General features: G+C 40.0%; 2 protein-coding genes across 4 annotated transcripts in view; one reads left to right on the top strand and one right to left on the bottom strand.

The window, feature by feature from the left end:
• The window catches only part of TNFAIP8L3 (TNF alpha induced protein 8 like 3), a 45,314-nt gene extending 42,273 nt beyond the window's left edge, over window positions 1–3,041 (top strand). The window contains exon 2 of the mRNA XM_042039614.1: window positions 21–3,041. Within this exon, the coding sequence (XP_041895548.1) occupies window positions 21–583 (563 nt within the window). The 3' untranslated portion in view covers window positions 584–3,041. The remainder of the gene's footprint in view (window positions 1–20) is intronic.
• A 2,161-nt stretch (window positions 3,042–5,202) lies between these two features.
• On the bottom strand, window positions 5,203–27,071 carry AP4E1 (adaptor related protein complex 4 subunit epsilon 1). Of its 3 annotated transcripts, none has more exons than XM_042039604.1 (21): window positions 26,882–27,071; window positions 26,447–26,518; window positions 25,458–25,581; window positions 23,277–23,350; window positions 21,254–21,375; window positions 20,291–20,450; window positions 19,621–19,787; window positions 18,984–19,057; window positions 16,755–16,877; window positions 16,557–16,666; window positions 16,143–16,282; window positions 14,774–14,886; window positions 14,505–14,623; window positions 13,496–13,798; window positions 12,815–12,929; window positions 12,317–12,452; window positions 11,428–11,683; window positions 10,119–10,694; window positions 8,672–8,856; window positions 7,823–7,980; window positions 5,203–7,380 (listed from the first exon to the last, which is right to left on the bottom strand). In XM_042039604.1, exons 1-21 carry the CDS (start codon window positions 27,032–27,034, stop codon window positions 7,220–7,222), a joined length of 3,441 nt encoding a protein of 1,146 aa, XP_041895538.1. In that variant the 5' UTR covers window positions 27,035–27,071; the 3' UTR covers window positions 5,203–7,219. The 3 variants fall into 3 exon arrangements, with proteins under 3 accessions (XP_041895538.1, XP_041895540.1, XP_041895539.1); XM_042039606.1 differs by having other exon boundaries at window positions 26,886–26,960; XM_042039605.1 differs by lacking the exon at window positions 26,882–27,071 and adding an exon at window positions 26,638–26,841.
• Window positions 27,072–27,913: the final 842 nt, after the last annotated feature.

Genomic DNA, 27,913 nt, shown 5'->3' with positions numbered 1-27,913 from the left:
TTTTTTCTATCCCAAACCAGGTCCCGATTATTTCAGCTCCAAGAATCTCGCACTGCAAGCCCAGAAAAAGATCCTGAGTAAAATGGCAACCAAAACCATGGCTAACATGCTCATCGATGACACAAGCAGTGAAATCTTCGATGAGCTGTACAAAGTAACAAAGGAACACACCAGAAACAAAAAGGAAGCCCATAAAATCATGAAAGACCTGATCAAAGTGGCAATAAAAATCGGGATCCTCTATCGAAATAATCAGTTCAACCAGGAAGAGCTGGAGATTGTAGACAAGTTCAGGAAGAAGCTGAACCAAACTGCCATGACAATCGTCAGCTTCTACGAGGTCGAATACACTTTTGACAGGAACGTGCTCGCAGAACTGCTGAACGAGTGCAAAGACCTCGTGCATGAACTCGTAGGGCGACACCTGACCGCGCGCTCCCACGGGCGCATCAACCACGTCTTCAACCACTTTGCAGATGTGGAGTTTCTGTCTGCCCTGTACAGCCTGGACGGGGATTGTCGGCCATACCTCAAAAAGATCTGCAATGGCATCAACAAACTACTTGATGAGAAGGTTCTTTGAAACTGCGCTCAAAGGCAAGAAACCAACCAAAAACTTCTCTCTAGAACTGGCCACCCTTCATAAGCCATGGTAGGCAAGCAAGCTTCCTCCCCATCAGTCTTACTGCAGTCCCCAGCAGGGCCCAGAATGTGCTCACCAGGCTCATGATGAAGTGGAAAACTTAAATCAGAAAGCTATCGATTTTACTGTTTTGTTCAGATCATTCAGTCTTTTCCAAGGAGCAGAGTGAACAAGGCTGCTGATGTATATCGTTCAGAAACAGATTGCTACTCACCATGATCTCGCTAGCTTTGTGTTCAAGGCTGAACATGCTAACAGAAAGTAAACTCAGATGCATGGCTGTGTAAAAACAGACAGATAAAGGCAAGAGCAATGCATGGAATTTACCCCCAAGGCCCTTGGTGCATATATTTTTTATTATTTCCACGCCAAATGAAAAAGCTTTGACAGAAAGTAGGGCTGTAATGGATTAAGTTCACTCCTTTCAAAAGGATCAGGAATCAATATGAGAAAACATCTCTGATTTTACATGGTATATAAATCTAATAGGAGAACAACACATCATACAAACTGAAGTGGGAGAAAATCTAAAGAACTGCTCAATGAAGCAACAGTTTCATCAGTTTTGTTTTATACCTGCTAACAACAGAGAGAAGGTTTGATTTTAACTTGAAAAGCAGCTCAGTGGTTCGAGCTCAAAGGTAAATAAAGTAGTACAGCAGTTCCCCAGCTCCCAGGGCTTGTGTACTGGGTGACATCAGGTGAGGTCAGGCTGAAGGCTGTGCTGCTCTTACTGTTCTGCCTGACAGAACAAAATACTCTTTGTGAAGATTTTGAAATTGCCCTTGTGAGGAGCAGCATGACCAAGACACCAACGTTTACATCCCTGATCCTCAAAGTACTCAGCCTAGGTACAACTCTTGGTTTAATGTGCCCATGACATTTGTGCCTACAGTAATCAGAGGTGGGATACAAAGGAACCCATCCACTATTCTTGCAGTGCCTCCGAGTGTAGCATATCCACAAGTCAAAAGAGAACAGCCTTAGTGACTCTGGCGAGTTTCTGGAGTGAGTTTTTGTTCAGAATGTTTTCAGTGACTTTTCCTTTTTTTTTTTCTTTGAAATAATAATACACTGATGTCTTCAAACTGAAAACATTTTGCAAAGAAATAGTGGGTTCTGCAGTCGTGGTTGGACACAGGGAGTGGGGGAGCAGAGCGGATGCTCCAGCTGCCACTTGCAGAACCTGGGTAAGTGCCAACTGACCCAGAGTAAAAAACATATTCAGAAATCTCTCCTTGTCCTCTCCATTTTATCCTCCAGACTCACCTCTATCTCTGATACTGCAGTATCAGGAGCCCTCTCCATTCAGCTGACACAGAGAGCAGCCAGTGCCATCATCTGGGGGTAACACCTTCCATATCATGTATACTGTAATAGAAAGATGCATGCATCTGAACATTGACAAAGACCAGAAAATGTATTTGAAAGCCATTCCTCTCTAGGGGAAGCTTACAGGGTTGATCACTCATTACTTTAGGATAAGACAAAACCCATGTTTTTCATTTAAATAAATTGTCACATACTATGGTATTAAGAGAAAACTGTTCAAAATTCTTATTCTCCTTCTGTCTTTCCTCACCCCAGAATAACTATCCTTTATCTCTTGCAACAACAGTTTTTACTGTCATACTTTATACAGTTGCAAATACACACACCCAGGTCATGTACTCACTTGGGTTGTCCTAGATGGATTTTTACCTGTTCCCAGGAGAACTCATTTGAAGCACAGTAAAAGTGAAAGACATTGGCAGAACAGTTTTTAACGGTGTAAATTTCCCCCACATAGTTCCTTTAACCATTAAAAGTAGACTTAGTAGCAATGAAGACGGACAACTCCTTTGCAACACAGAAATGAAACAGCAACACTTGGGGTTGCAAGTTCAGCCAGTTGCAGAGCCATATTTACATGCCTCATTACCTGCATTTCTTCCAAGCATGTACTTGTCAGCTGATGCTTTTGAACAGTATTTCTTGTATCCAATGCTCCTGTCCCAGTGCACATGTCAGATTTTGTGTGTTTCATTCGTGGCAAACAAACCTGGGTTCTTCTTTTAAAGCCAGAAAAAGAGATTATTCAACATTCAAGATGTCTAAAGGAAAGGGATATCCTGTATTTGTGACTTTTTGTGTGTTGCAAGTATCAATATTCAGATTCTGGTATTTTAAACACACCAGCTGAACATCTGTTGTTTTATTTAAGAGTAATCTGAGTAGCCTTAAGGAAAAATATGTTTTCAAGTATTTCTCATACTTGCATATCCTGTGTATTCATTGTTTACTTTTGTACTTGTAGCTTGGTATGTAACAACATTGCTAAAATATGGGCAATGTTCAGGTCACCTTAAATATATTATGTATTATCACATTTGTGGATTAAAAATGTGTGATTACTGCCCTTTTTGTTTCCTTTTGATTTATTTATCCTACCACCTCTGTTGTATCACAAGCACGTCAGCAGCAAAGGAGCAGACACCACAAGCCCAAATCTCACTCTTCCAAAGTCCTTCCTGCAAGTTTCCCATTGTATGTTCAGCCCAGTTTAGCACGACGTGATTTAAGGTGGATGGAAGACACAGCCCTGACAGACCTCAAAGCCCTGCCCTACACATGGAGATGCTGGAACCTACCAGAGCATTTTTGCAGCAAGCATTTATTCTCCTGTCCTTATTCCCAGAAAAGGCAAACTGTTTTGGCTGAAAGAGCTCAGGATTTGCAAACAACTCACATGGCAATTATACTGAAAGCAATGAAATACTGGCACAAAGAGAAAACTGACAACTGCCTTAAAATCAAAGTTTAAAGCAATCTTCTTAAGTGGTGCTTTGAGCCTTCCTGCTGGTAAAACATTGCTGTCAGGTTAATTTTATGAATCACATCATGGCAGGACACAATATTCTTTGCTTCATCACTGACAACTTTATATAATAAAGACAAAAAGGTTAATATTCAAGAAACTCTCATGGGAGTGACCACTTCTGACATCTTAATGAAATGGTGCCCGTACCACAGAGCATCACACTGAACATGTGACCTGATTTGTGCTAGAGAAACATTCTCACAGACAAGCACATAAATAGCTGGCCCTGAAGAGAACCAAGCAGCAAAGCACAATTAACTTTCACCACAGCAACAGAAATGCAAAAGCAAGTTTTAACTGGATGACTTAAGCAGGTCTATTTTCATTTTTACATAAATCAATGCCAGAAAAAGACCACGCACAGTCTTACCCACACAGAAAAAGAGAATACAGCTTTTTATGCTGAAAAACTACTTGAGGGACTCTACAGGAGAGACACACTTTTCCGACATTCAGAAAGCACCAGTGTCATTTATGAGCTACTTGCACGTACAGGAAAACCTCCAGGTAGTGCCATCCATCATACAAATTTACAGGATGAGGAGGGTTTGGGAATACTTAGCAGAAAGTAATATAATCCACTAGATTTAGTCTGTACCTGGGAAAACACCCTGCATCATACTGCCATGTTGCACTTCCTCCCATTTTCCTGCCAAAGTGTTGGTTTCAATCAAAATACCTGAAAATACTTGGGGTGAGGAGGTAGAAGCTGACAAAACAGTTGCAATATGGGTCCAATACAATCACTTTGCTGCTGACTCCCGGATGTCCAGAACTCCCGGGGCACACAGCAGTAGAACTGTGAGGCCTGCTGGTAGCTAAGGGTTTGCTTCAGTCTCTGCTAACCTGCCAGTTCAGCAAGGTCCCTATAGACTGACGGGCCTCTGGTTGCCTCTTGGACAAACTCCTTCATGCAAACTGCTCCTGTGCTCTCTTCCTTCTAGCCTGCTTCTGTGCACCCTATTTCCCTTCCTGGAAAACAGGTTCATCCTTCAGGATCGACCAAGTCACAAAGAGAAGTCATTACACCACTATGGAAGATGAGGATACTCATGACAGAATTTTCAATACAGAACTAGGTGGAATAATACTCCTTTGCAGAGTTACCTCTGCAGCTCTGCTTCCAAGACAACCGGATGACGGACTAAGATCAAGATTCCCAGCAGGGAAATGCTGAGGTTCCCCAGGGCCTGAGCTCCCCACCTCAGCCAGGACTCCTGCCCCACAGCAGCAGCTTTGTTAGCCCAAACAGCCTCGTGGCTCAGCTCAGGGCTGCAGCCACCTTCGGTTCAGCCAAAGTCACACTGCCCAAGCTCCCAAGTCCATAGCAAGGGCTTCTTATGTTCACACTGCACTTACAAATACACTCTTCCTGTCAGCTATGACCAACAAGAGATACTGAAATCTCCTGTGATGCCTAAAAACAAAATCACAATCTGGCAGTATTCCCAAAAAAAGGACTGGATAATGTGAGCTGGCACACAGAATGCTGTTTAAAAAGTATAGTCCTTCCCTGTTCTGATACCTATCTCCAACTGAGACACATGACATTTAAATTATTAATGGATTCAAGACTTCTGTGATGTTAGTCTTAATCACTGTTCAGATGCAAAGAAAAACAATTAAAATAGAAACTAGTTCTTGATATGCAGAAACACTGCTACATATGGTGGAAGAGAACATTTAACAAGTATCAAACTGATTTTTTTTAAATAAAACTGAGTTTTATTAAACTGCAAGAAATGCAAATATGGTGATAGATTCAGAACAGTATTTGTTGGGCAATCCAAAAATAAAGACTGACATAGGTACAATTCCCTGCAAACTCCTTTAAGTGATGTTACCATAAAGCAATTAGAATCAGAATACTGACACCCTAACACACACTATTCATACAGTGAAAACAGTTACAGAGAACATTACATGAACAACAGAAGGCATTGTTGTCTTTGCTGTTCTTTAAACACCAGGACATTGAACATCTCCTTGCTGAAATGGTTTTAAATGCATAGGCCACAAACAGATACTTGTATTAGAGTTCCTATGATTACAGAAGTCCAGTTGCATAACACAAGTCTGATTTACCAGCAGGGAAATCATCTGCTGGAAATTATTCCACTATAAATCAGTTTTCATTTATATAAACTGTCTTGAAGTGCCAAGTAAACATTGAAGTATGCAGAACATTAAATATATTTACAGGTTCAGTGCACTTTAAATTCCTCAGTAAGAGGGTACTGAAACAATAAAAAAGGAGCTTTGCTTGGATCATTATACTTGTGATAACAAAGGTAGCTGGACTTAAAAAAAAAATAGCTATCAGCACATTAACATTCTTACAACGATTCCATGAACGTTTACCAAATGTCAGCAAAGTAAAAGAATATTTTCCTTTACAACCAGTACTTAACAGGCAAGAATCAGTAATGCTGAAATACAAGTTTGCTTATCAAACACACGGAGGAGAGAATTCCACTACAGAATCCCTTCAGACCGTGTCTGAACTGTGTGTACCACCTCAGATGCTTAAACAGAAAACATGACCAGCTATAAATAATAATAACCAGTACTACTTTTCATTTAACATCTAAATAAATTAAGATTGCTGGATTTTCAAGGCTGTGAGGTTACTTCAGGAAGAGGAGAGAATCTGTTCAGACACATTTTCCACGTTTGCTGCTCTGATTTAATCTCTCATGCTTTGCTGCAGTTCCCAGGCATGCACACACAACACAGCCACATCTCTGCAAGTCAGACATTTGATGAGTCATACTGAGGCTATAAATAATTAGAAATAAAAATAAATTGAAGTTTTTCCCTTGTGAATTTTCATGCACAGGGATTTTGGCCAGATTAAATTTATAGGATGGACTGGAAAAGCAATGAACATGTTCACTACCCAACAATCAAGGAGTCAACATGTCCAAAGCCAAGTGCCCCCAGCTCATCTCAGACTTGATCCACATGGAACTTCATTTTAGACATGCACAAATACTCACAGACCCCTTTGGAAAGGGAATGAGACTGAAACATGGGGCAGGAAGAACTGCAGACAGGAACTAACCTGAAGGGCCTCAGATAATTCCCCAGGAGGTGCTTCCATACAATTTCACATGCCTGACTCCTATCAAAAACCTGTTTAATGTTATCACTTCCATGGTAAATATCAAAGATCATGGGAAGTGTTTTGCTCCCTAGAATATTTTAACTGTTTTAAAACCATGCATTTGCTGCTACATAATTTATTTTATATAACCACCAATATGGGTCTTGTTGCCAGCAGTACTTAAAAATAGCTTTAGAAAAATTATCAAAATAAAATTAAACTGATAAAACTGATCAAGTCTGACCTCATAATGGAAATACGTTTTCTTCAAAATCATATTGAAGTAGTTGCCATGAGGAATAAGTGTTGGCATCTATAAAAGCTGCGTAATAAAAATAAATACTTTCAGTCATTTACAACAAAATTAATATACATTTCACACAGGTAACAATACTTTAACATACTGTACAGTCCTGAGCATGTTTTTGCAGGGGTAATTTAGGTCATCATTCTTCCCCCACAAGTCCACTTGGACATTGCCAGCTGAAAGAAAACTTTTAATACTTCAAGAAGCAGTATCTTAGTTTAGCTTTGGTAATTATCTGTGCAACTGTATAAATCTTTGATTTGCTTTCACACACCAAATAGATTAAGGCAGGCAGTATTGTTCTCAGGATTCCTCCATCACCTTCTGACACTGATACAGCAAACCATCTGGAAGAGCAGCACAAGGGGATCTGAACCACAGGGCCAGCATCCCTGAGTGAGTACGGCAGTGCAGCAGGCAGGGCACAGATGGCAGGAGCTGGCAGGCCAGTATTCCCTCATTACCTGAGAGACCACAGAAAAAAACGAGGTAACAATTAACTAACAATTGCTACAGTAGACTTCATAGAAAACACATCTTTCACACTCCACGTCTGCTGTTTTCCCCTACCCTTACCTCTAACTCATGGAACACATCACCACAAACCACGCCAAAATCCCAGCTTCTATTTGTCATACAGCTTCATTCCCTTTTTGTCCTATCCAAAACTCTTCCCAGTGCAAGTTTTCTCCCTTGCAAAATCCACTGTTTGCTGAACACTTGTACCTTTACATCACCTCCCCACAGACCCCTGAGTGAGGCAAACAAAGTCCCTGGGACACCAGTCCTGCGTTTACCATGCTCCCAAACATTCTCTGCCTTAACCTGTAAGATACTCACTCCCATGCACTTGTTTTCCTGGGACAAATTATCCTGTGAGCAACCCTACAGCATACTTTCACTTACCTATAATGTCAACTCTGTGGAGTTTCAGCTTCTGTTGCAGTGTATCCAGGGCTGCTGAAAGGGAGCCTTGGCAAGATGACATTTTTATATTCTGTTTCACATCATTGGAAAGGGATAACCACAGCTTCCCAAAGTCTTCTGTAGTCATTTCCATTGGCCTAAAAGGAAGGTCACCACATTTCTTAGCCAAATAATATGTAAGTCAGGATATAGTTGGTCTCAAATAAACCCCTGTACCCAGAAGCAACTGGACAATAGAGCACACAAGCAGTAAACATGTATTAGTCTAAACAAACCCCTCCTTTTTCCTCCTTAACATTTAAAAAATGTTTCTACTCCTTGCTTTAGATTTCTAAATTCAAAAAAAAATTAATTTACATATTTCACTTCAAAAGAGAAGTCTGCTGGACAAAGGATATTTGTTTTTTCCTACTCCTAAAATAAATGCAGTGTTCAAAAATGAAAAGAATAAGCCTTCTTCCTCTGCAAAAGTTGTCAGCCTTCTGATACAATGTTCTGGTCTCTGCACTCAAACCACTTGTTTCCTCTTGACACGTTTACATTTTGCCATATTTTAAAGCAGCAGGTCCTTCTGTTCTCTGTTCTGTTAGCCTCCTCAAAAACAGCTACTGTCAATATTCTCCCTGCATTTGTACTTCTTGCTGGAACTTTGCCCCTTTTTTGCAGGTGTAAAATAACCCTTTATTATCCTGAACAGCCATCTCAGATTTGAATTAGCTGCTCAAGGTGAAGCCTTGTATTTTCATAGTCAATACCCAAATCATCCTACCTTGTCTAATATTGAGTTGAATACAAGTGTTTTTAAAAAGTGCAGCTTGTTTTATTTACCTGATGAAGTCCATCAATGATAAAGTTACTGAAAATTCAAGGCGAGTTTCCATCTCTGACTGGTAATTAACAGAGCCAGAAAGAATTCCCTGTGTACAGACTTTGCTCATCCTCACACACTTCTGGCAACGTTCCACACTTTGAGCTTCAATTACAGGAAACTGGGAGGTGGCACTCTCCAAAATCTATATAATGTCATAGAAGGAATACAGAATATAAGTCTTGCTGTCAAGTTGTGCAAGTGATTCAGATACAGCTATAAAACTGTGTAAGTGCCTTTTATTTCTGTTGATTTTTCTTGGAGTATTTGACAAGTGAACAGAGCTACCATTTCTCAGCCCTCATGAAGGATAAATCAATCATTTACACCTACAAACATGCTATGAGATGCATAAGACCAGTGAAATGGATCTCTTTCTGACAACTGGATTCTCCCAGCTCCAAAGAACTGCACCAAGGACCTGAATTCTGTAGCTCAGTCCCAAAATAATCTAATATACAAGCAAACAGCATTGCAACATAGCTCAAACTATATGCTAAAAGCAAGAAGTTGAGATAACATCCCGAATAAAAAGGAGGATTTCTAGATTACTCAGCAGTCTCTGGCTCTCAAAACAAACTGGTAAGAGATTCTATCCATGGTGGTGGTCTGGGTGGGAAGTTAAGTGAATTACAAGAAAAATCTAGACATGAGATACCCGCTTTCTATCAATGCCAAGACAAGTTTGATTCAAGTCAGAAATGGAAAGGGAAGGAACTCCATAACCAATTAGCAGTTCCTTGATTAAGTCAATTCTAAAAGAAACAATGCACTTAATTCTTTTTATCCAGTTATCACTTGCTGAGTTGATTCCATGCTTCTTTTAGCAAAATCTGTGGATAGTCATGCCAACTGGCAATTCCTAAATATCTTTCCAAATATTTAAATAAAGTTTTAATTTGACTGTAACATGCTTTTATCAATCATACTTAAATCCCTAATGTAGCCAATGTAAAAAAACAAACTAACCAATTCCTCTGTACCATCAACTAAATGCATGAGAATGAACCATGCCTTTGGAAAAAAAAAAAACTGAAGGAAGCTTACACAAATTTGGTGCCAGGAAAGCATCACGTTTGCCTGTCAGGTAAATACAAATGAATGCACAAGCACAACAGTCACACAGGCAAAAGCAACAAGTGAGGTGAACTCAAGCCATACCACTCCAAGCAGGACGAGTTAGGCTGGCACTTGGTTTAGTCTTTGCATTCAGAATGGAAAAATCACACATATTTGTTATACAGAGGCAAACAAAATCAAGGTGAATTGAAAAGTGAGCCACAAGGTTTTAAGGAAATACTTTGGAAAAAGGCATAGCTATTAAACCAGACCCTGCACAGTTTAATGCAAGCAAAAAGCAAGAAGTTCCAAGTGAATTTAAAATACAATGGAAATAAAGTTTCTTACCTGAAAGTGTTCTGTTTCTTCAAACACTAAGTTCACAGCAGTAAGTGCAGAAGTGGTTTTATTTGAAACAAAAACAATGAGCAACAGAGAGTCATCTGTCCACACCTTACATAAACGCAGAGCTAAGGCATCACTCTGACAAAGTCCCACTACCTCAGAGTGAGGAAGCTCTTCAAGTTCTTCTGGTAAGGAAGGGACCAATGGTGTTTCCCTGGCACTTCCACATTGAGCACTTGGAGAAGGCTGAAGAATTTCAATGTTGCTAGCAGCAAACAAAGATGACTGTGACAGCCTGTTAGCTGAAAGTCTGTCATCCAGCACAAATTTTCTGAGGGACTGAGGTGTTTCAAATGCTAAATTATCTTCTACATTATCTGAAGAACAAGGGGAGGCTTTCCTTAACCTTGTGTGTGTACTTCCCTCACAGTCTTCCACGTTAGTAGGTACTGTATCAAGTAAGGGACCAAAATCTGAAGCAGCACTGTTTTGGAAGTCTGATGCCTCCTCACTCTGTTGAGTTTCATTTATCTTTGATTTCCTTTTGAACTTCTGAGTAGCTGTGTCTGCTTTCCCCATCTGAAAAAGAGAAAAAAAAAAAAAAAGGGTGGAAAAGTTTGTAGCAACCAGTTGTGTTACTGCTAATACCATGAAACACTGAGGAGGGACCAAGGAATCAAAACAGATGACAAATACAAATAGATTCCAGAGATTTTAATGGAACCAGGCTTTTGCTGGATCTCTTACAGAGTACTGAATTAGCTTATAATGCAAAATGACTCTAGATTCTCTTAAACTAAAAGCTCTTATTAAAAGCTAAGCACAGGTAAAGTTACTGGTTAACTGCTGCTAAGTGCCAAGATTTGAGCTGGCTAATATGATGCCCAGTCTTAAAAATATTATCTAATCGTGAATTCTTCTGTGTTCCACATATTACCATGCATAAATTAAAAATGGCCTTGACATAGGGTGTCAAATTCCAGCCTCACATCCAAATGAACGGTGACAGCTCTGCAAAGCTGGGTCAAGGAGCAGTTGTTCAGGAAAACTGACACTAAAACTTGGAGCACAACATGTAAACAAAGGAAAGTTCTAGTTACCAAATCAGACCTGCTCCAGAGATTGCTTCATCAAGCTGTTTCAGGTTTCAATAAATTATCACACTGCGAAAGTACTTCTCAGTAGTTTTTCAATGACTTGGGGGGGGTTTCTTACCACTAATTTGATCTCCATTTGCATACAGGTATCTATAATTTTAAGTAAGACTATATGTACAACTTTAAACTGTTAAATCTCAAAAAAAATCACTTACCAGGCTGACACCAGCACTTGATCCCAGCCCAATGAACAAAGTTGATGCTAACTGCTGCTTCTCTTTGTCTTCCTCAGAGAGGCTGGCACCTTGACCAGGCTGCAGTGCAGGAGGCTCCCCGACCTGCCCTGCTAATAAACTGCCACAAGGCACTGTTTGTGGCTCATCTCCTTTCCCTACTTTGTTCTCTTTCTTTGGAAGGTAGCCTTCTTTCCCCCACAGCTTGCGTACTCCCTCAAGTTTCAGAGTATTTGTCCTAAAAAGGCAAACAAAACAAAGCAGGATCAGCCATATGAACAACACGTTCCTAAAAACATGCCAACACTCAAACCCATTCACTACTTTGGTACTTTGACAGACAAGAGTGAGCAGTAAAATATAAAGATTCTGGAAAGGTTTACTGTATACCAGTTTATGAGAGCATAAATGAAGTTAATAATTTGTATGAAACTATGGACATGGAATTGATGTGTAGTGCACTAAAAATAAAAGGAGCATCTTACACTGCAACTCATAGCCTCACTTTTACCTAAAAAGAGTATCCTAAAGGGACTTTATTGTAATGCCATTAAAAGTAAGTGTACCCTGTAAGAAAAAGAAAGAAGGCAGAAAAAATAGTTAACAATGTAATAATTAGGCAATCCTGTCCCAATTTTACTGCATTAACTATCACCTAAGCTGTAGTCTGTGAAGAAAGTGGAGAAAAGTCTGACCACATCAGCTGTTTCCCTAGTTATTCCTGCCCCCACCTGATTTTCTTCGTATGTGATAGGGGTTTCCAAGTTCAACTGCATTCCTTCTAGTTCCATGCAATGAAGCAACAAAGACACATGATACTGACAAGAACAGAAGCTTCAAAGTACTTCACTTCATACACAAATTAACTCACTCTTTGTGCCCCGTCTCAGCACTATTTGCAGATGTATCAGAGCCAAAAGATAAACCAGTGGGGGACTGTCTGCCAGTGACACCGGATGAGGACACACTTGAAGCAAAGGATAATCCATAAGGTTCAAAATTCAGAGCTGCAAGACAGACAATCTTAAATTACAAGGAGGCGTAAAAAAAAGTAAGAACGAAATCTATTTTCTGAAAATAGATATCCCTGTACTGCTGGACTTCGCAGGCTCTCACTTTGATAATCTCCATAAATTTCAAATCTATAGACCAGCAAGGATTACAATAAGACTTTCTCACCTGCAGAACAATCTATATACATCAGCTAGATAGAGGTGGAACTAAAATTTAAGTCGAACTTAGCTTTTGACTACACACAAGAGCTGCATTAAGACACTATTATTTTAAGAAGATAAATTAACTGTACACTTAAATCGTTAATACTTATCAGGTAATTTACCAGTATTAAATAAATGCAGTAAACTGTCACCTTTTTCCTGAGAAAGTTTCTCCTCTTGTCTCTGGTGATGAGGCTTATATGGTGCTGCACCACGAGCAAGTCCCTCAGCCACAAACCCATCCAGAAAAGATAAGGAAGCATCTACCTACACAGAATTAAAAGGAATGAAAAGGCAAGGAAAATATTTGCTTCATGTGAGCCTGACGTTACCAGAAGAATATCGTGTCTTATCAGCAGATCAGGATCTTCATCTCACATCTCCCATACCTACCAGTAAAGACGGTGTATGGACAGAATCTTTTCCATCATTTACTGTGGAAATATCATGGTCAAAATAAGTCATTTTCCAATAGGAGGCAAACCCTTTGAATTCAAAAGTACTGTATCACTAAAGCAGGCCTACCTCATCTTTGAAAAAACAAAAGACGACTAAAAGACAAAAAAGACAACTAAAAATAAACCAGTGTATGAGATGATAGTTTTGCTAAAAGCTTACTTAACTAAAACACCATGGCTCTTTATCTTTCTGTACAGAGCACCATGATACATCACACATGCCTGAAAAAGTGCTTCTGAAAACTCACTTTAAGCAGACTTGCACCCAGTGAGAACTGCAAACACCATTCATTTTGGAAACACCTTTTTACCAAAATATTCAGCCCCCTGAACTACAAAGAGGTTCATGAAAAACACCCATGGTAAGTGTCTTACCACCAGGTCATTGCAGCTAGCATCAAATGGAAGCAAGCTCTTCATCAGTGCTTTGTCTTCACACAGATGCTTCAATTCAAAGGCATATTGTCTCAGGCATGTATCCAGAGAGCTGCTGAGTTCTTGGATTAGTTCATCCACTGTTTTTGAGCAGGAGGTGTGTGATGCTATCTTGGTGACTGCAGCCATTATCCACGCTTTAGTTTCAGAAGTAACAAAAGTCTTCTTCAGCAGACTGTGCAGCTTTGTCAAAATAACTTCTGGATCAACATCTGTAACAAGACTGAAATATTCTCCCAACACCTATTTACAAAGAACACACAGAATATGCATTTAGTCACACACAGCAGTGCTTTCAGTTTTGAAATCAGAATATAGTACTAACTAACACAATAAAATCCACCTCACATTCAAGAAACTATTATTTAAGCATGTTTCAAGTTATTTCTTTACCATTTTGTGTTTTAAATGTCAAAGGGTTGAAGTGATCTTTGTGTTTACCTCAACAGATTCCAACTTTTAGCTTTTTAAAAATCAAGTAACTGTCTTGAAAAGAAAGCTAAACATAACTAGGCCCTGATAAAACACCATTTCCTCAAACTGCAGCCTGTCCCTGGGCTGGAAGCTGAAGCTTCCCCAAGTGTCAGGTAACACCAGCACAGCACTTGGCCAGTCATTTGCAAGGCTGCAAGTGCATTTCACAACCACATCTGGCTCATTTGGATGAAGACAGAAAGGCTCTCAGTATGCAGTCAGATTCAGGTGGCTGCTAAACCATTCCAACAATCACCTGCCTTACAGGGAGCAAGTCAGCTTTTCCACAAACCACAAGTGAATAGTCCTCAGTCACTGAGGATCCCGGTCACTAAAAGAGACTTCAGCATGTCAGCTTGAATTCAAGTAAAAATGACTAAAAACAAATGTTTAATAAACAGTTATTAAAAACATTATCACCTTTGACAGCTTCCTCAAATCTGTGTATGGAATTCTGACCATGTGTCTACCTTACCCAGCTCATAACTTGAAGGAATTTCTGTGGATACAATTTATCTTCCTCTTCAAGTAATGCTAAATAAGACTGGACTGCATACATCCGTAGCTGATGATCTTCCTTTCCATCATCAAATCCTAGATAGAAAACAACACAGTTTCCCTGAAACACAAATAACACGTCCTACCAAATATTTCAAAGTACATTTTAAGAGGAAAAAAACCAAAACAAACCAAACAGATTATTAAGGAAGGTGTCTTAATTCTTCAGGGCATGCAGGGAGTTACCTTCAGCCAAGAGCCTCAGAAAGTTGTTTGGGATATCAGAATGCACAACATCACCTCCAACTGAGAACACAGCATTCATTGTCTGGATGAACCACTCGTTGTTAGGGGCATACGTGTCCAGATGTTAAGGAATGAAATGCTAAGGCATAACTTTTTCTTTCTTATTTAGTGTATTTCCTAAGGAATGCCCAATTGTGATCTCCCCAGTAAGCTGGGGATCTGATGGGCAAATATCAGAGCTCCATCTAAGTAAAGAGGAAATATTCCTGTATCTTTTAGCAAGTATTTCCTGTAAATGTCATGATAACTGGTGGTAAGTTAGAAAAGTCTTAAGTTACTGCTCTGTTGAAAAAGTTAAGTTTATGCAGGCCTCACACACTATGAACAGATATGTTCACATCTGTCCTACTCTATTTTAAGCTCACACTTATCCTGTGCTAGGCTTCCAGATAATCTTTTGTTTACCCAGCATCACTTGATCAATGACAAAAAAACTGCTCTTTTCAGCAGTGCTTTGCTAATGATTTACCAATTTTACAAAAACATTCTGAAGCACTCCACAGAAATCACCACTGCTTTTTTTAATATATTTAACATTTGATCAGCCTTTGCCAACTTTGTAAGTTGGCTTCTGCCTTCTCTCAGACAAGTCCTGAAAACCCACAGTTAATGAACGGAAATTTTTAACAGTACAGAATTTTCAGTGTTATTGCATTATTTTTGCATACTGCAGGACAACAGAGCTTTTTTTGGTACACTGCTCCATGCCAAGCAGTGTACAAACAGGATGACAAGGCAGCTCCGTTATAAAGAGCTTATAACTCAAGTTATCAAATCAAAAAACAAACAGAAAATCAGGCAGTGGCAGGTCTAACAGTAATGCCCATCATAAGCCAAATCCCTAATGATCACTTCCATCTTTTTTGGCATTTTTAAAAAATCTTTTCTTCATTTCCATCGAGGTGTGCTATTGCTAAAATCCATACACCGATGAAGAGCTCGATCAGGGAAGATCAGTCCCACAACTACAGAACAGCACTTCAGGTAGCACTGAGATATCTCTATACAGTGGTATAAGGTTTCAAAGTCCAAATTTAAAACCACAAGGTTTCAATGGTAAACTCCAAAGCCAAAAGCTGAGTGCAATTAGTTTCTCCCAGTGAAATACAAGAAACACTGTAGTCATTTTTGTATGTGCTTTCTTTTGCATTTGAAAGGATGGAAGGCACAGCTCTAACACTTCCTACTTCACAAGATCATGACAGATGCTTTGATAGGTATCAGTGCTACATGTGCCTGAGCTCAGACTGCAAAGTTTCAGAAAAATAAAAGGATATTTCTCAGCTAGTTCAGAAAAATAAAAGGATATTTCTCAGCTAGTTCTGCTACTTTGCCAACTAAGTTGATGACAGCATATTCTTCTTTGCATTCTTTTAAGTAGTCAAGCATCTTCTGAACTATGACAACTACATTCTGTCCATTTGTAATCCTATAGAGAAGCTCTAAAGTCTGAAAGAGAAAGCAAAAGAAAAAAAATGGTTCTGATGACTCAAAAAAGGAAGCAGGCAAACATCAGCTTTAGTACACAGCCAAACTAAGTAACTATTCTTCAATGAAATACACTGCTTATCTACACAGCTTGTCACATTAATACTGTTTGTAACTGCTCTCTCACAGTTATGGAAACATAACAGTTTTACCCTGCTCATTTTACAAAACTTATCACCCATCTTAACAATGCATTTAAAAAAAATGCATTTTTGACATTTAGAAATTCACTGACCTCCCTTTTAATAATGGGATCCGGATGGTCCAGACATTCAATTATTGTCATCTGGTGCTGAAGTGCCAGATTTGGATCCTGCTGGATAACATAGGTCAGAGCCTTTAAACCTGGAATGGAAGTGATTGCAAGTGATACAAGGCAATGCTACCACTACGGCCAAATTAAAGACAGCATAATGAAATCAGGCATCCTTACCTAAGTATTTCAAATTAATTTTGGGTGACAAAACAAATTTTCCAATGCACTTGGCAGCCTTTTCAAGTAATTCAGATTTGGGATAAATGGTATAAATTGTTTGGACACATTCAAACAAGATGGCTGCAGGAGGAAAAGACACATAATTAATGTGTATTGAATACTTCTATAATCCAAAAACTTTTAACAAACAAACAAGCTCAGTGACTGCCTCAAAGGACTACAGTGCTGTCCCACTCCCACCAAATGTAACCAGAGAGTACCACCTGACACAAGGAAAAGCAGGGTGAAAGTCTATCTCCTTTAGTACATGCATATTTTAATTAGCCCTTGCCACTGTGCATACAACTTTCTGTCCTTAAAGTTCTTCCAACCCAGAAGTCTCCTACAGCTGCTCAAGGCACTGGACTGGGACAGTCTTCAGAAAGCCAATAAGCAACTATAAAGGATTTGAGACAAATTAGTTTTGATAACTCATACCATTTCTTAGCTACTACCAACAGCCAAAATCATCCCAAGAATATTCCTGTTAAAAAAAAAACCCAATGAAAAATCAAAACACAAAACCAGGAAAAAACCCAGCAGCTTTGTACAGTTGTTTGAGAAAAATCTAGAAGTAAACTGAACAACACACAAAAAGTAATGAATCCTTTGTGGCAACAATTTGGGCAAAGGTTCAGACAGTGTTAGTCTCCCAAGTTAATTAAGTCTTAAAATCGTGACGCAATTTTCAGTTGTTCTTCAGTCACTAACTGAACTGTCCAAAAGACAACCTCCTCTCTTCCTTAGGCATTACAAACTAAATCTGAGAAAGACTAGCACACAACAAAACTGCCTACAAGAAACATGCCAGAACCAAAGACTTTTTATAAGAACGAGCAATCACTCAGAATTACATTTTTCTTTTGTCTGGGATTATCAACTGTAAGTTTATAAAATGCTTGCCATAGGTGAACAAGAACTACATACCTAAATTCTATGTCCTTGTACAAACCATAATGAACTGCCTACTTTGTCCCTTTAAGTGCTCAAAACAAATTTAATGTTTAACTCTTGGCAAGTGCAAACAGTCTGTATTACAAGGCAACACACCTCCCAATAACTTATATGTTCTTGCCTAAAAGAACAGAAGCAATCAGCTGAATACTCTGAACGTCTGACAGATGCTTCCTCATTTATTATTTACTAAGAGAATGCTTCCCCAAAGCTCCCCTTTTTATGGCAGTGAAGCTTACACAATGCTTTACAACATATGTATGATGTAGGTGTTAGACATCTACAGCTTTCAGCCATGTTCCCTTTTTTTTCGTTTTTACCCCTCACTCTGTTTTAAGAAAGTCTCAATTTTCTTTCCATTCCATTAGCACAGGGACTTTGGCACATCTGCAAGGCTTTCTTTAGCAATAAAAAAATTGGAGGGGCAGGTTTTTCTAGTAGTGAAATAGCTCTTAAACGAGGGTTCTAGAGCATCAGAACTAGGGTTCTGGGGAGGTATTAGAACCTGGGGAGGAGAAGACAAAGAAAAAAAGACAAATAAATTGCTCAACTTTCTAGTATGAAAAATTTAACAATGCAATTATTCCTTTTGCTTTAGTCTAGCAACAAAACCAGTTTTCTCTACTACAAAGATCATGAACCTCTACCAAAATGAACCTTCTGCTATGATTTAGAAGTTTTCAATTGAGGCATGTGCCAAAGACATCCTTTCACAGGCAGCACTGTCACTGAACTCTGGAGGTGTAATGTTTATGAACTGTGCTCAGAGAAGCCCCACACAGCTGCAAAGAACTGACACTGTCCTTCTTGCACACCATCTGGTGCCTTTCCTGGGGCAGTGAAAAGATCTAAGCATTTCTAACACACAGAGATGCATCAGTAGGATTTTCTTCTGTTCCTTATTTCAACTTAAGCAATGTCCAATAAGAACTTTCAAGAAGGAGCTGACTTTCTGTGTTTAAGGGCAAGGTTAATGCAAACACAGGATAAAGGCTTTTGAGCCAAACTGAATTCCCTGTATATAGATGTGTTTTATTGCAATGATAAAAAATTTGTGCTGTACAGCAATGCATCATTTGTGGTACTATATACTAGTTGGACACTTCAGAATACACTTAATGTTAAGACTATAATTAGATTTCTCAAAAGTACTGTGTAAGTATTTTAGTACAATCACCTACTCATCTTCTACCTTTTCAAATATTGGTAATTACATAAAATAACCTTACCCACCATATGTAATATTATGATTAATCTCGGCTCTTCTTAACGATTCATCGAGAACATCATACATCAATTCACTTGTCCTGTTTGAGAAAATACTTACAATTAATTGCAGCACTAATAAGCATGTAGTCTTATTTTGCCAAACAGTTCAAACACTATTACTGAAACCTGTAACACTTTATTCACATCCACAAATTTGCTTTAACACAGCAGAGCTCTATACCATGATCCTAAATGGCATTTAACAAGATGTTTGTAGCTTTCAAAAGAAACATTTACTAAATTATAAGAACACTTCCCTCAGTGCTTGTATAAATAAAAAGATCAATAGAAAAAGGGTGACAGACAACTAGGACCTCACTAAATGGTGACAATTTAAAAATAACTGCGAAAATCTGGAGTAAAGCTATTTGGTAACATTGTAATACAAGTCACAGTAAAATTACATTTTAAGCATATTCCATAACAATCAATTGTTTAGACAATCCAGAAGCTAAAAAACCATTTTTTGCAGAAACTAATATGCTGTCTTGGTTAAAAACAAATCTGCAAGAATTTCAACACTGAAAGCCTCTTACAGTCTATGAGGTGCAGGCTGTGACTGTACCTTCAAACTATTAATTACAGAGAAAAATGTGGTTACCTTGGATCATCTTTTCCCAGCAGCCCCAATATTCTTAAAAGCTGAATTTGTAACCATGGTGCTGGCACACTGTGATAGTTGAAGTCAGCAGAGAGCTTTCCTCCCACCACCTGCTTCAGGATGGTTACAAAACTCCCAGTCAAGTCCTTGTATCCAGATGAGTTTTCCTACATAATGAAAATTAAATACAATTCAAATATTTCGATACAGCAACTCAAAAGTAAAAATAATCCTTACAATAATACTTACAACTCGAGTAAGATCAAAATAGCTACACTGATGGCTTCATTTCTCTAAATCAGACTTCTACTCTCAACCCTCAGCACCCATGAGCTCTTCACTTTAAGCCTATGCTCTTTTCTCACATGTTTGCAAAGGGAGCAGGTATAACATTTACAAGGAAATTTCCCTTTAACTCATTGTAGGACTTAGACCCTCTGGCTAAGGACCCAGCGATGCTGAGCACTCGGATCCTGCCAGAAGTGGATCTGTCCAGCTAAATGGAGAGCTAGCAGAAACAACCATAACACACGGTCCCATAAATTAACTTTTCTAACTACTACAAGTGAGATTTTTCTGCAAAACTCTTGTAGAGCACACTGTGTATTTAAAATAAAAAATAAATAAAAATATCTCCCAAATTCGGTTGTGCTTCTAATTGTTTGCCTACCTTAATCATTTGAAGATAAATATGCAAAGAAGCAGCCATGACTCCAACATCCCTGTCACACAAGGCTTTCCGGAACTTATCATGGATGTGCTGAACTTGGTTAGGAGCAATGAGATAGAATTTATATAAAGCTTGAACAGCTTTTCTTCGGATAATTTCCCTGAAATGAGAGTTACACTTAATAAAATGAAGCTGCTTAGGTACTTCAAGTACTTGACTCTAGAAAAAAACTTGCCAGACCCCAGAACATTATGACCTGTAGAGATGAGAACCCATGTTTTACATATTGGTAGCAAATAACTTTGCAAATACCACCTAAGAGAGGAAGGGACAAAGCCAACTTTAAAGCTTAGTAGGGCTTGATGTCAGATTGATGATTTAAAACAATGTCCACCAAATAAACAATGAAATAGGCCATGACTAATCTGCTGTGGTCATATATGCAGCTCCAAAAAATACATGTCTAAAAGTTACTGAGTCAATTCATTCTGCAATTCCCTTTCTAACCAACACAACCATTATAGTATTTTCCTCTGTTTATGGGATATTGTAAACTACCAGTGAAACAAATCAAGGGTATGCACAGATAAACCTTTATCACAGTTTTTATAAAGAGCTTTATGAAAAAAGTATCAGTGAAGTTCAAGGATCCTGATCTGTTTCTCCTCCTACTCCACAAACACTTCTTCATGCACATTTGTTAAAAGGACTCCAGCAAATAAAGTCTGTTACATTTACCTATCAAAACTGGCTATGAAAAAAAAATGCTACCTATTCAATACTCATTCAAGCTGCAAATAAATGAGACAAGAATCCAAGAGAAATACAAGGACAGGATTAATTTCTAAAGGTGATGATTAGAAAAGACCACTAAGAGAAGAAACATCAGTTTACCAAAAGTACCTACAAAATTAAGTTATTCAGCTGTACAAGGCCATTTGAAATCCTGTAATGAATACATACTTAGAATGCTGAAGCTTGTCTTCTATTAGGGGCAGAACAGCTGGAATCATCTCCCGTGGAAAGATCTGGCTGACAACAGTTAATGCCATGCACACCTCTACTAGATTAGTGCTCTGTAAGTCCTGTTACAATCATAGGAGACAGTACATTTTTTCTTAGACTTTTAAACTCTGCACAGACATCCCCCAAATCTTTCACAAGCAGGCTGGACCTACCCCCCCCCCCCCCAAGAGCCCACCCACAGCCAGCATCCTGTTCGTGTTTGAGAGGTGCCAGCTCTCACTGAGCTCATCAGGCTCTTCTCTTCCACAGGAAGAGGGCACAGGCAGCTCCTCACATTCATCATAGAGAACTACATTCATATTTTAAATATATGTGAGATTAACACATAGAGCTACAATCAATTTTTGTTTATTGAAATGATTGTAAAAAAATGTTGAGTCCCTGTTTGGATCAGGGAGATGAGTCACTTCCCACAGAATTCAATAGTACTCTCTCTACTGCCTTTGATCTAGCCAAAAGAATGTAAAAAGAGCAAGCTCAATAGTACTGCCAAGTACATATCTGTACCCTAAAATATTACGTACTTCCTAAGAAGCAAATGCAAATTACAAGTAACATTCTACAAAACTAAGAATAAAATCTCAGTCTGTCCCAAATACAATTAAAGTATAGCTCACTGTAACCTTAAACCAAAGAAGGATGGATGAATTTATTAATACAAGACTACAATCATTTTTCAAAACAAATTAAGTGTGTAAGATTTCCAGCTGATATAACTTGCTTTGTTCATCTCTCCCAGATCAGTTTCAGTCCTTATTTTGGTTTAGTTCGTGTTTCAAGTCATATTTTTAAATATTATAGAACAGTTTTCAATCACAGCAACAAAATAAACATCACTTTCAATCTATAATTTCTGTGACTTTGGCCTACCACAATATAAAAGTAAACATTACAGAGGAAGAGTTATATTAAGTCGTAATTGCTCCATGTAGGAGACAGTAGTAACAGATTTTCAGTGGCACTCCAAAATGTATTTCCATTTTCTGTCAAAGTCATCAGATGAACTCAGAGAAGGCAACAGATACTTGCCATCAGCTAAAAGCCAAAGCTGACATTGCAAGATGCATGCGTGGTTCCTCCTGGAGTTGAGAACATATACAGTTGGTACACTTATAAAGAAAAGTTTATTGCACACCTCCTTTGAGAAAACTTAAAATATGGCTTCAAGAGCAAGAACATAAAGACTAAATTAAAAAGGAAATGGAAGAGAAAGCCATCTCAGATTTTCTTTGCTAATCAAAGAAACAGCAACTTTAAGACAGGAAGACAAGTAATTAAATGTTGTGTGACAAAACAGGAAGAACTGGTCCAAGTTTAGTTTAGTTTAGGAGCTCCTCATCAGACTTGTGCTTCAGACCACTTCCATCAGTCCCTCAGTGCCCGTGGGTGGATCCCACCCAGCCCCATGGACGTGTGCATGTCTATGTGGTGTAGCAGGTTGCTGACATTTCCTCTGGGCAGGAAATTCTGCTCCTGTCCTCCAGCTGGGTACCACAGAACAACTGGTCTTACTATTAATGACCAAGACAAAGAATGCATTGAGTATCTCAGCCTTTTACTCATCCTTTGCCTCTACGTTTCCCCCTGCACTCAACAGAGGATGGAGATTCTCCTTAGCCTGCCTTTTACTGCCAAGGTATTTATAAAAACATTTTTTATTGTCTTTTACAGCAGTAGCCAGATTAAGTTGTAGTTGGGCTTTGGCCCTTCTTATTTTCTCCCTGCACCACCCCACAACGTCCTTGTAGTTCCTGAGCTGCCTGCCCCTTCTTCCAGAGGTCATAAACTCTTTTTTACACCACACCCGTCACCACGCCCCAAGTTCCAGGCAAAGGTCTCTGTTCAGACAGGTCTTCTTCCCCACTGGCTCATCTTTTGGCACATGAGAATAGCCCCTCTGACACCTGTAAGATTTTCCTATTTTTGGTTTTTTCTCCCCCCCTCCCCAAAAACACTGTACCTTCACAACTGTGTTCACAAGTAGAAGTAGCAGCTCATGATTTTCATGTAGAAACAGAGAAACTGCCAAGTAACCTATAAAAGAAAGCAGCCTTCATTACTATTTTCAAGCAGTAAGAAACTTTAAGACAGAAACCTTAAGACTTTCTGTAACACAAGAAGAGTTAACCCAAACAATTACAGAAACCCAACAAAAAACTGTTGGATAACAGTTGCTCATGTTTTAAATGTCAAGACTCCCTTATTTCCAGGCAAATCAGTTATATTTAAGCTGCAATAAAGTGCAAAAAATAACAGCTAAGAATTCATAAGTTGTGAGAAATAAAGAGATATTACAATACTTTTATAGCTACAGAGCAGTCAAGAGCACCATTATATTATAAATCACTTCCTGGAAAACTAATATTTTCTCTGCACAGAGAAGAGTACATTACTTCTAGACTACACAACACAAGTGCACTTCCTTATATCTGTTTCTTTTTTTGTTTTCAAGTAATAAAACATCTCTCCAAAGAAATTTTATATTCAACTTGGAATATAGAAAAGTATATTCACCATCCTAAGCCAAAAACTCCTTTGTTATTTCTTAACAATGAGGAAACCATTCCAGAACCCAGGAGAAGAAACACTTTTTCTTCAAGACCCCTCTCTCCTTTTAAACTATGGGACTTAAATGGGGGGTAGGGAGAGTGTGCTACCAGTTACAGCAAGAACTGTACTTCAGACAGATTTGAGAGAATTTTGGTTCATTCAGGGCTTGGGGATCAAAATGAACAACTTGAAAATGAATAACTGTATTGGCTGGGCTATCAGATTGATCTATCTGCTTATGATCATGGCCATGATCAGCTCAGCACAAAGACAGAGGTCACTCTCCTGAACTGAGGCTCACACTGGGTAAAGGAGTCATTCATTTTGATCAGCTCAACTGACAGTTCCTCAATACAAACTCTGGTATATTGCACCAAGAACTGACAAGATTATCCTCATGTACCATATATAATTGCAGAACAACAACAAAGAAAGAAACCAAAACTCTTGATAACACTCTTTTATCAGATCAAAGCTTATGGGCACTTTGTGTCTGGAGAACTTTTGGCAACCTACATTCAAAATTAAAAAAGGATGCTGCTTCACCAAACCTTTCTCAAAAAGAGCCCTAGTATGGAAGGTCTTAATCTGATTCATAACAAGACACACTGGCTCTTGACACTTACAGAAGTAACCAAGTTTTCTTCAAAACAGCTTATCACCTGCCTTCCCAGGTTTGGTAAAGACAAAATTTCTTAATCCCTACCAGAGCATCTGTACACTGGCTTTCATTACTCAGGGAAAAGCAAATTTAATTCATGACTTGTAATGGATTCTCTCAGAAACTCCAATACTTGAGTGGATGATCCAGATGAAACTCAAACAAAGGATATCAAACAAGCATATCCCGCAAGACACTGCCTTCCTTCTGTGCATGCAGACATGGTATTGCTTGGAGTTAAACCATTTTCTCTGCAAACAAGAAGAAATGTCTTCACTAGGCAGTTGAATCAGCAACTGCAAGGAAATTCTCCAGATGAGACAGGCTGACAAATACTTCAAACCACATCTACTGGAAACAAGTTAATAGCCACACTGGCAGGAAAAGAAATCAATCCCATGAAATTTCAAAGAAATCTGAACCAACCTTTAAGATTTCATCAGGAACTTCTGCCTCTATGCTGTAAGGGCCTCCCTATTTGCCTCATTCCCTACAACTCTTTCTAAAATAAAGAAAAAAATCCTACAAGCACCAAACCAGAAAATATTTGCCGGACAGAACCATCTTTGTCTAATCTTGTACTAGTACTTGGAAAAGAAACCAGATCCTGACAAAAACTGTTTTTCTGCTTGATGTGTTTAATAAATATTCTCTCAAATTATTTGTTTACTGGTGCCTTAATTGAAAACAATGAAACTACTGGTGACTCAAATTTCGTTTCCCCTACCTTCTGTGCTGCAAAGCACACACAGAGCATCTCACAAGCTAAGGATTCAGGTAATTTCAAAAAGTAACAGACCATGAAATAAGACCAAGAAAGCAGAGGAACATTTTAAGTAGGTTGTATTTTGACATGAACTATAAATCCTGAGAAACTTTAAAACTCAAGAGTTTGAGAACATTAAAAGGGCTACAGCTCCATACACGTACCAACTCTCTTCTCCAGCAGATTCCCTTGCTGGGCAAGCTTGATTGCGTGGATGTATCCAAAGGAAGACTCGTAGCCCAGCATTTCACAATAGATGAGTCTCACCATGCATTCTTTCATCAGTCTCTGAAACACCAGAAACAAATTATTGAAAATTTTAAGTCGGCCACGTTTTATGCTCTTCTTCACTGCTCTGCTGAAACAGAGAACTTTATCACTTTATCTCATAGAAACGCATCCACTCATGTGTTTTCTAAAATCTGGGTATTAGTGATTTTTTCTTTTGCCATGAACCTCTTCTGCAAAGCAATATTAAATTTCTGCTATAAAGGCAGAACACCCCCTATAGTACCCCTAAAATAGTTCTTATTTTGATTAGCATGCATGTGATCAACAGTAGATTAACTACGACCAACATAAAAAATATGAATTAGCTGAAGTATTATGATGATCACACTGTTAATACAATTTATTTTTAACCAGTTACTACCCTGACCTAGGATGGTTTCTTACTACAAGCGACATAAAACTTTATTTTTCCCTTCAAAGATCCTCACTCATGGGACTGAGATATGCATTAACTAACTCAAACCAGAATACATCAGCTCCTGAAACTCAGACATGACAACAGTCCATACAACAAAGCACAGCTCCTTAAAGAGCAGAAACTAATTGTAAGAGCAATGTCAGCCTGCAAAGAGCATGATTTGATGGAAGCAGTTCATCAGCCAGCTTTGCTGTCTGCATTACTTCAGAAACTACACGATGACAGGCCCTGGGTGCCATATTGTTACAATTTATGCACATCAAACAGAACCACAGTCTTCTCACTATTTTAACCAGGCTGCAAAACCACATGTATTGGTGCTTTTTAATACTCATGATTAAATATCTATAATGCAAATAACCTGCACATCCACCTGTCAAAAAGAGTGAGAACACTGCTGTCCTTCACCTTCGGTGTGCTGTTCCACAGCCTTACAGAACTTACAAGTGTTGTGGTGGGGGCTGAAACTGTTGCTTTCAAACTGGTTAGTTCCTGCTGGATTAATTTTTCTTCTTCCTAGAAAAATTAAACTTGTTTTAATCTCGCAGAGATTTCACAGGCAGAACGCGAAAGAAGCGTCAGAGGAGACACGGCAATCCAGCAGTGCCCCACGCTATCCTCAAGGCAGTGTGTACCTCACTCCGGGGCCGCTGGCTTCCAGCACGGCGCCCGTGCTGGCCCAGCCCGTGCCCCAGAGCAGCAGAATGCGGCCACTCACAAACACCGGGGCTTTATCGGGGCATTTATCGCGGGCTCCTGAGCTCAGCCCAACCCAGCCCCGCGACCGAGGGGAGACGCCGCGCCCGGGGCCCCCAGCCCAGCCCCGCGCCGGCTCCCCGGGGGCGGGAAGGGAGAGGAGCCCGGCCCCGCAGCCCGTACGTGCTTGGAGGTGAGCGCCGTGATGCTCCGAATGAGGCTCCCGAGCCGGGACGAGGCCGACACCCTGCCGGGGCCGCCCGGGCCAGCGCCCGGGTCGTGCTGGCCCAGCAGCCCGGGCAGGGCGCTCAGCGTCCGCTCCACCACGTCGCTCATGCCGGACCCGCGGCCCCCGGAAGAGACGGGCCCGGGCGGCGCCTTCCGGGGCGGGGCGGGAGGCGGTGCCGGCCGTGAGGGGCGGCAGAGCCGCGGTGGCGGAGCCGCCCCCGGGCCCCGCCCGCCGTTCCGGCTGGGCCGGGAGATGGAGCTGGAGCCCCGCCTGCCGAGCGGGGCTGTCTGTGGGGGAGCCGCGGGTGTGCGGGGCACGGACCCATCGCCTCCGGCGCTGCCCTGAGGGAGCACGGCAGGGCCCGGCTGCGGCAGCAGGGCGGCCCGAGCGCCGGCCCACCCGCGGGGGCTCCTGTTGTCAGCATCACGGAACAAAGACATTTCAGGGTGGGTTTCGAAAGAGCAGCGCGTGGCAGGCAGCTTATCACAGAATCAGTTGAGTTCAGACCTCAGAGACCACTGAGCCCAACCTGTGACCAAACACCGCCGTGTCAACTGGACCATGGCACTGAGTTTTCCTTAAACACCTCCGGGGACGGTGACTCCACCCCCTCCCTGGGCAGCCCATTCCAATATCTAATCACCCTTTCCGTGAGGAAATGCTTACAAATGTCCAATCCAAAGCGCCCAGTTATGAAAAATATTATTCTTAAAGTGTAGGTGGGAACATCGAGAGGTCTGTCGTGGCTGAGAGGCTCCCAGAGGGCTGATCCTGACATGATTACTGCACCCCTGGCAGAGGTTTGTCCTCTTGGGAAGGTTTTCACCAGGGAGCTTGTATTTCAGTTAAAGGTAATTTTGGGGGTTTTTTTTAGAAAGGGTGGGGAAGAGACTGAAATAATCCCTTCCAAGCTATGTATTTCCAATGAAAAGGTATCCCTCCATCTCCTACATACATCTGGACAGAAAATCATTCTGAATTTCAAA

The sequence above is a fragment of the Corvus kubaryi genome, unplaced genomic scaffold (genome assembly GCF_017639235.1).
Source record: "Corvus kubaryi isolate FWS band 111438036 unplaced genomic scaffold, C.kubaryi_AGA036_p1.0 37394, whole genome shotgun sequence".
Taxonomy (NCBI): Eukaryota; Metazoa; Chordata; class Aves; order Passeriformes; family Corvidae; genus Corvus; species Corvus kubaryi.
Note: the sequence above shows the minus strand (reverse complement) of the source record. Positions and strands in the feature narration are given on the sequence as shown.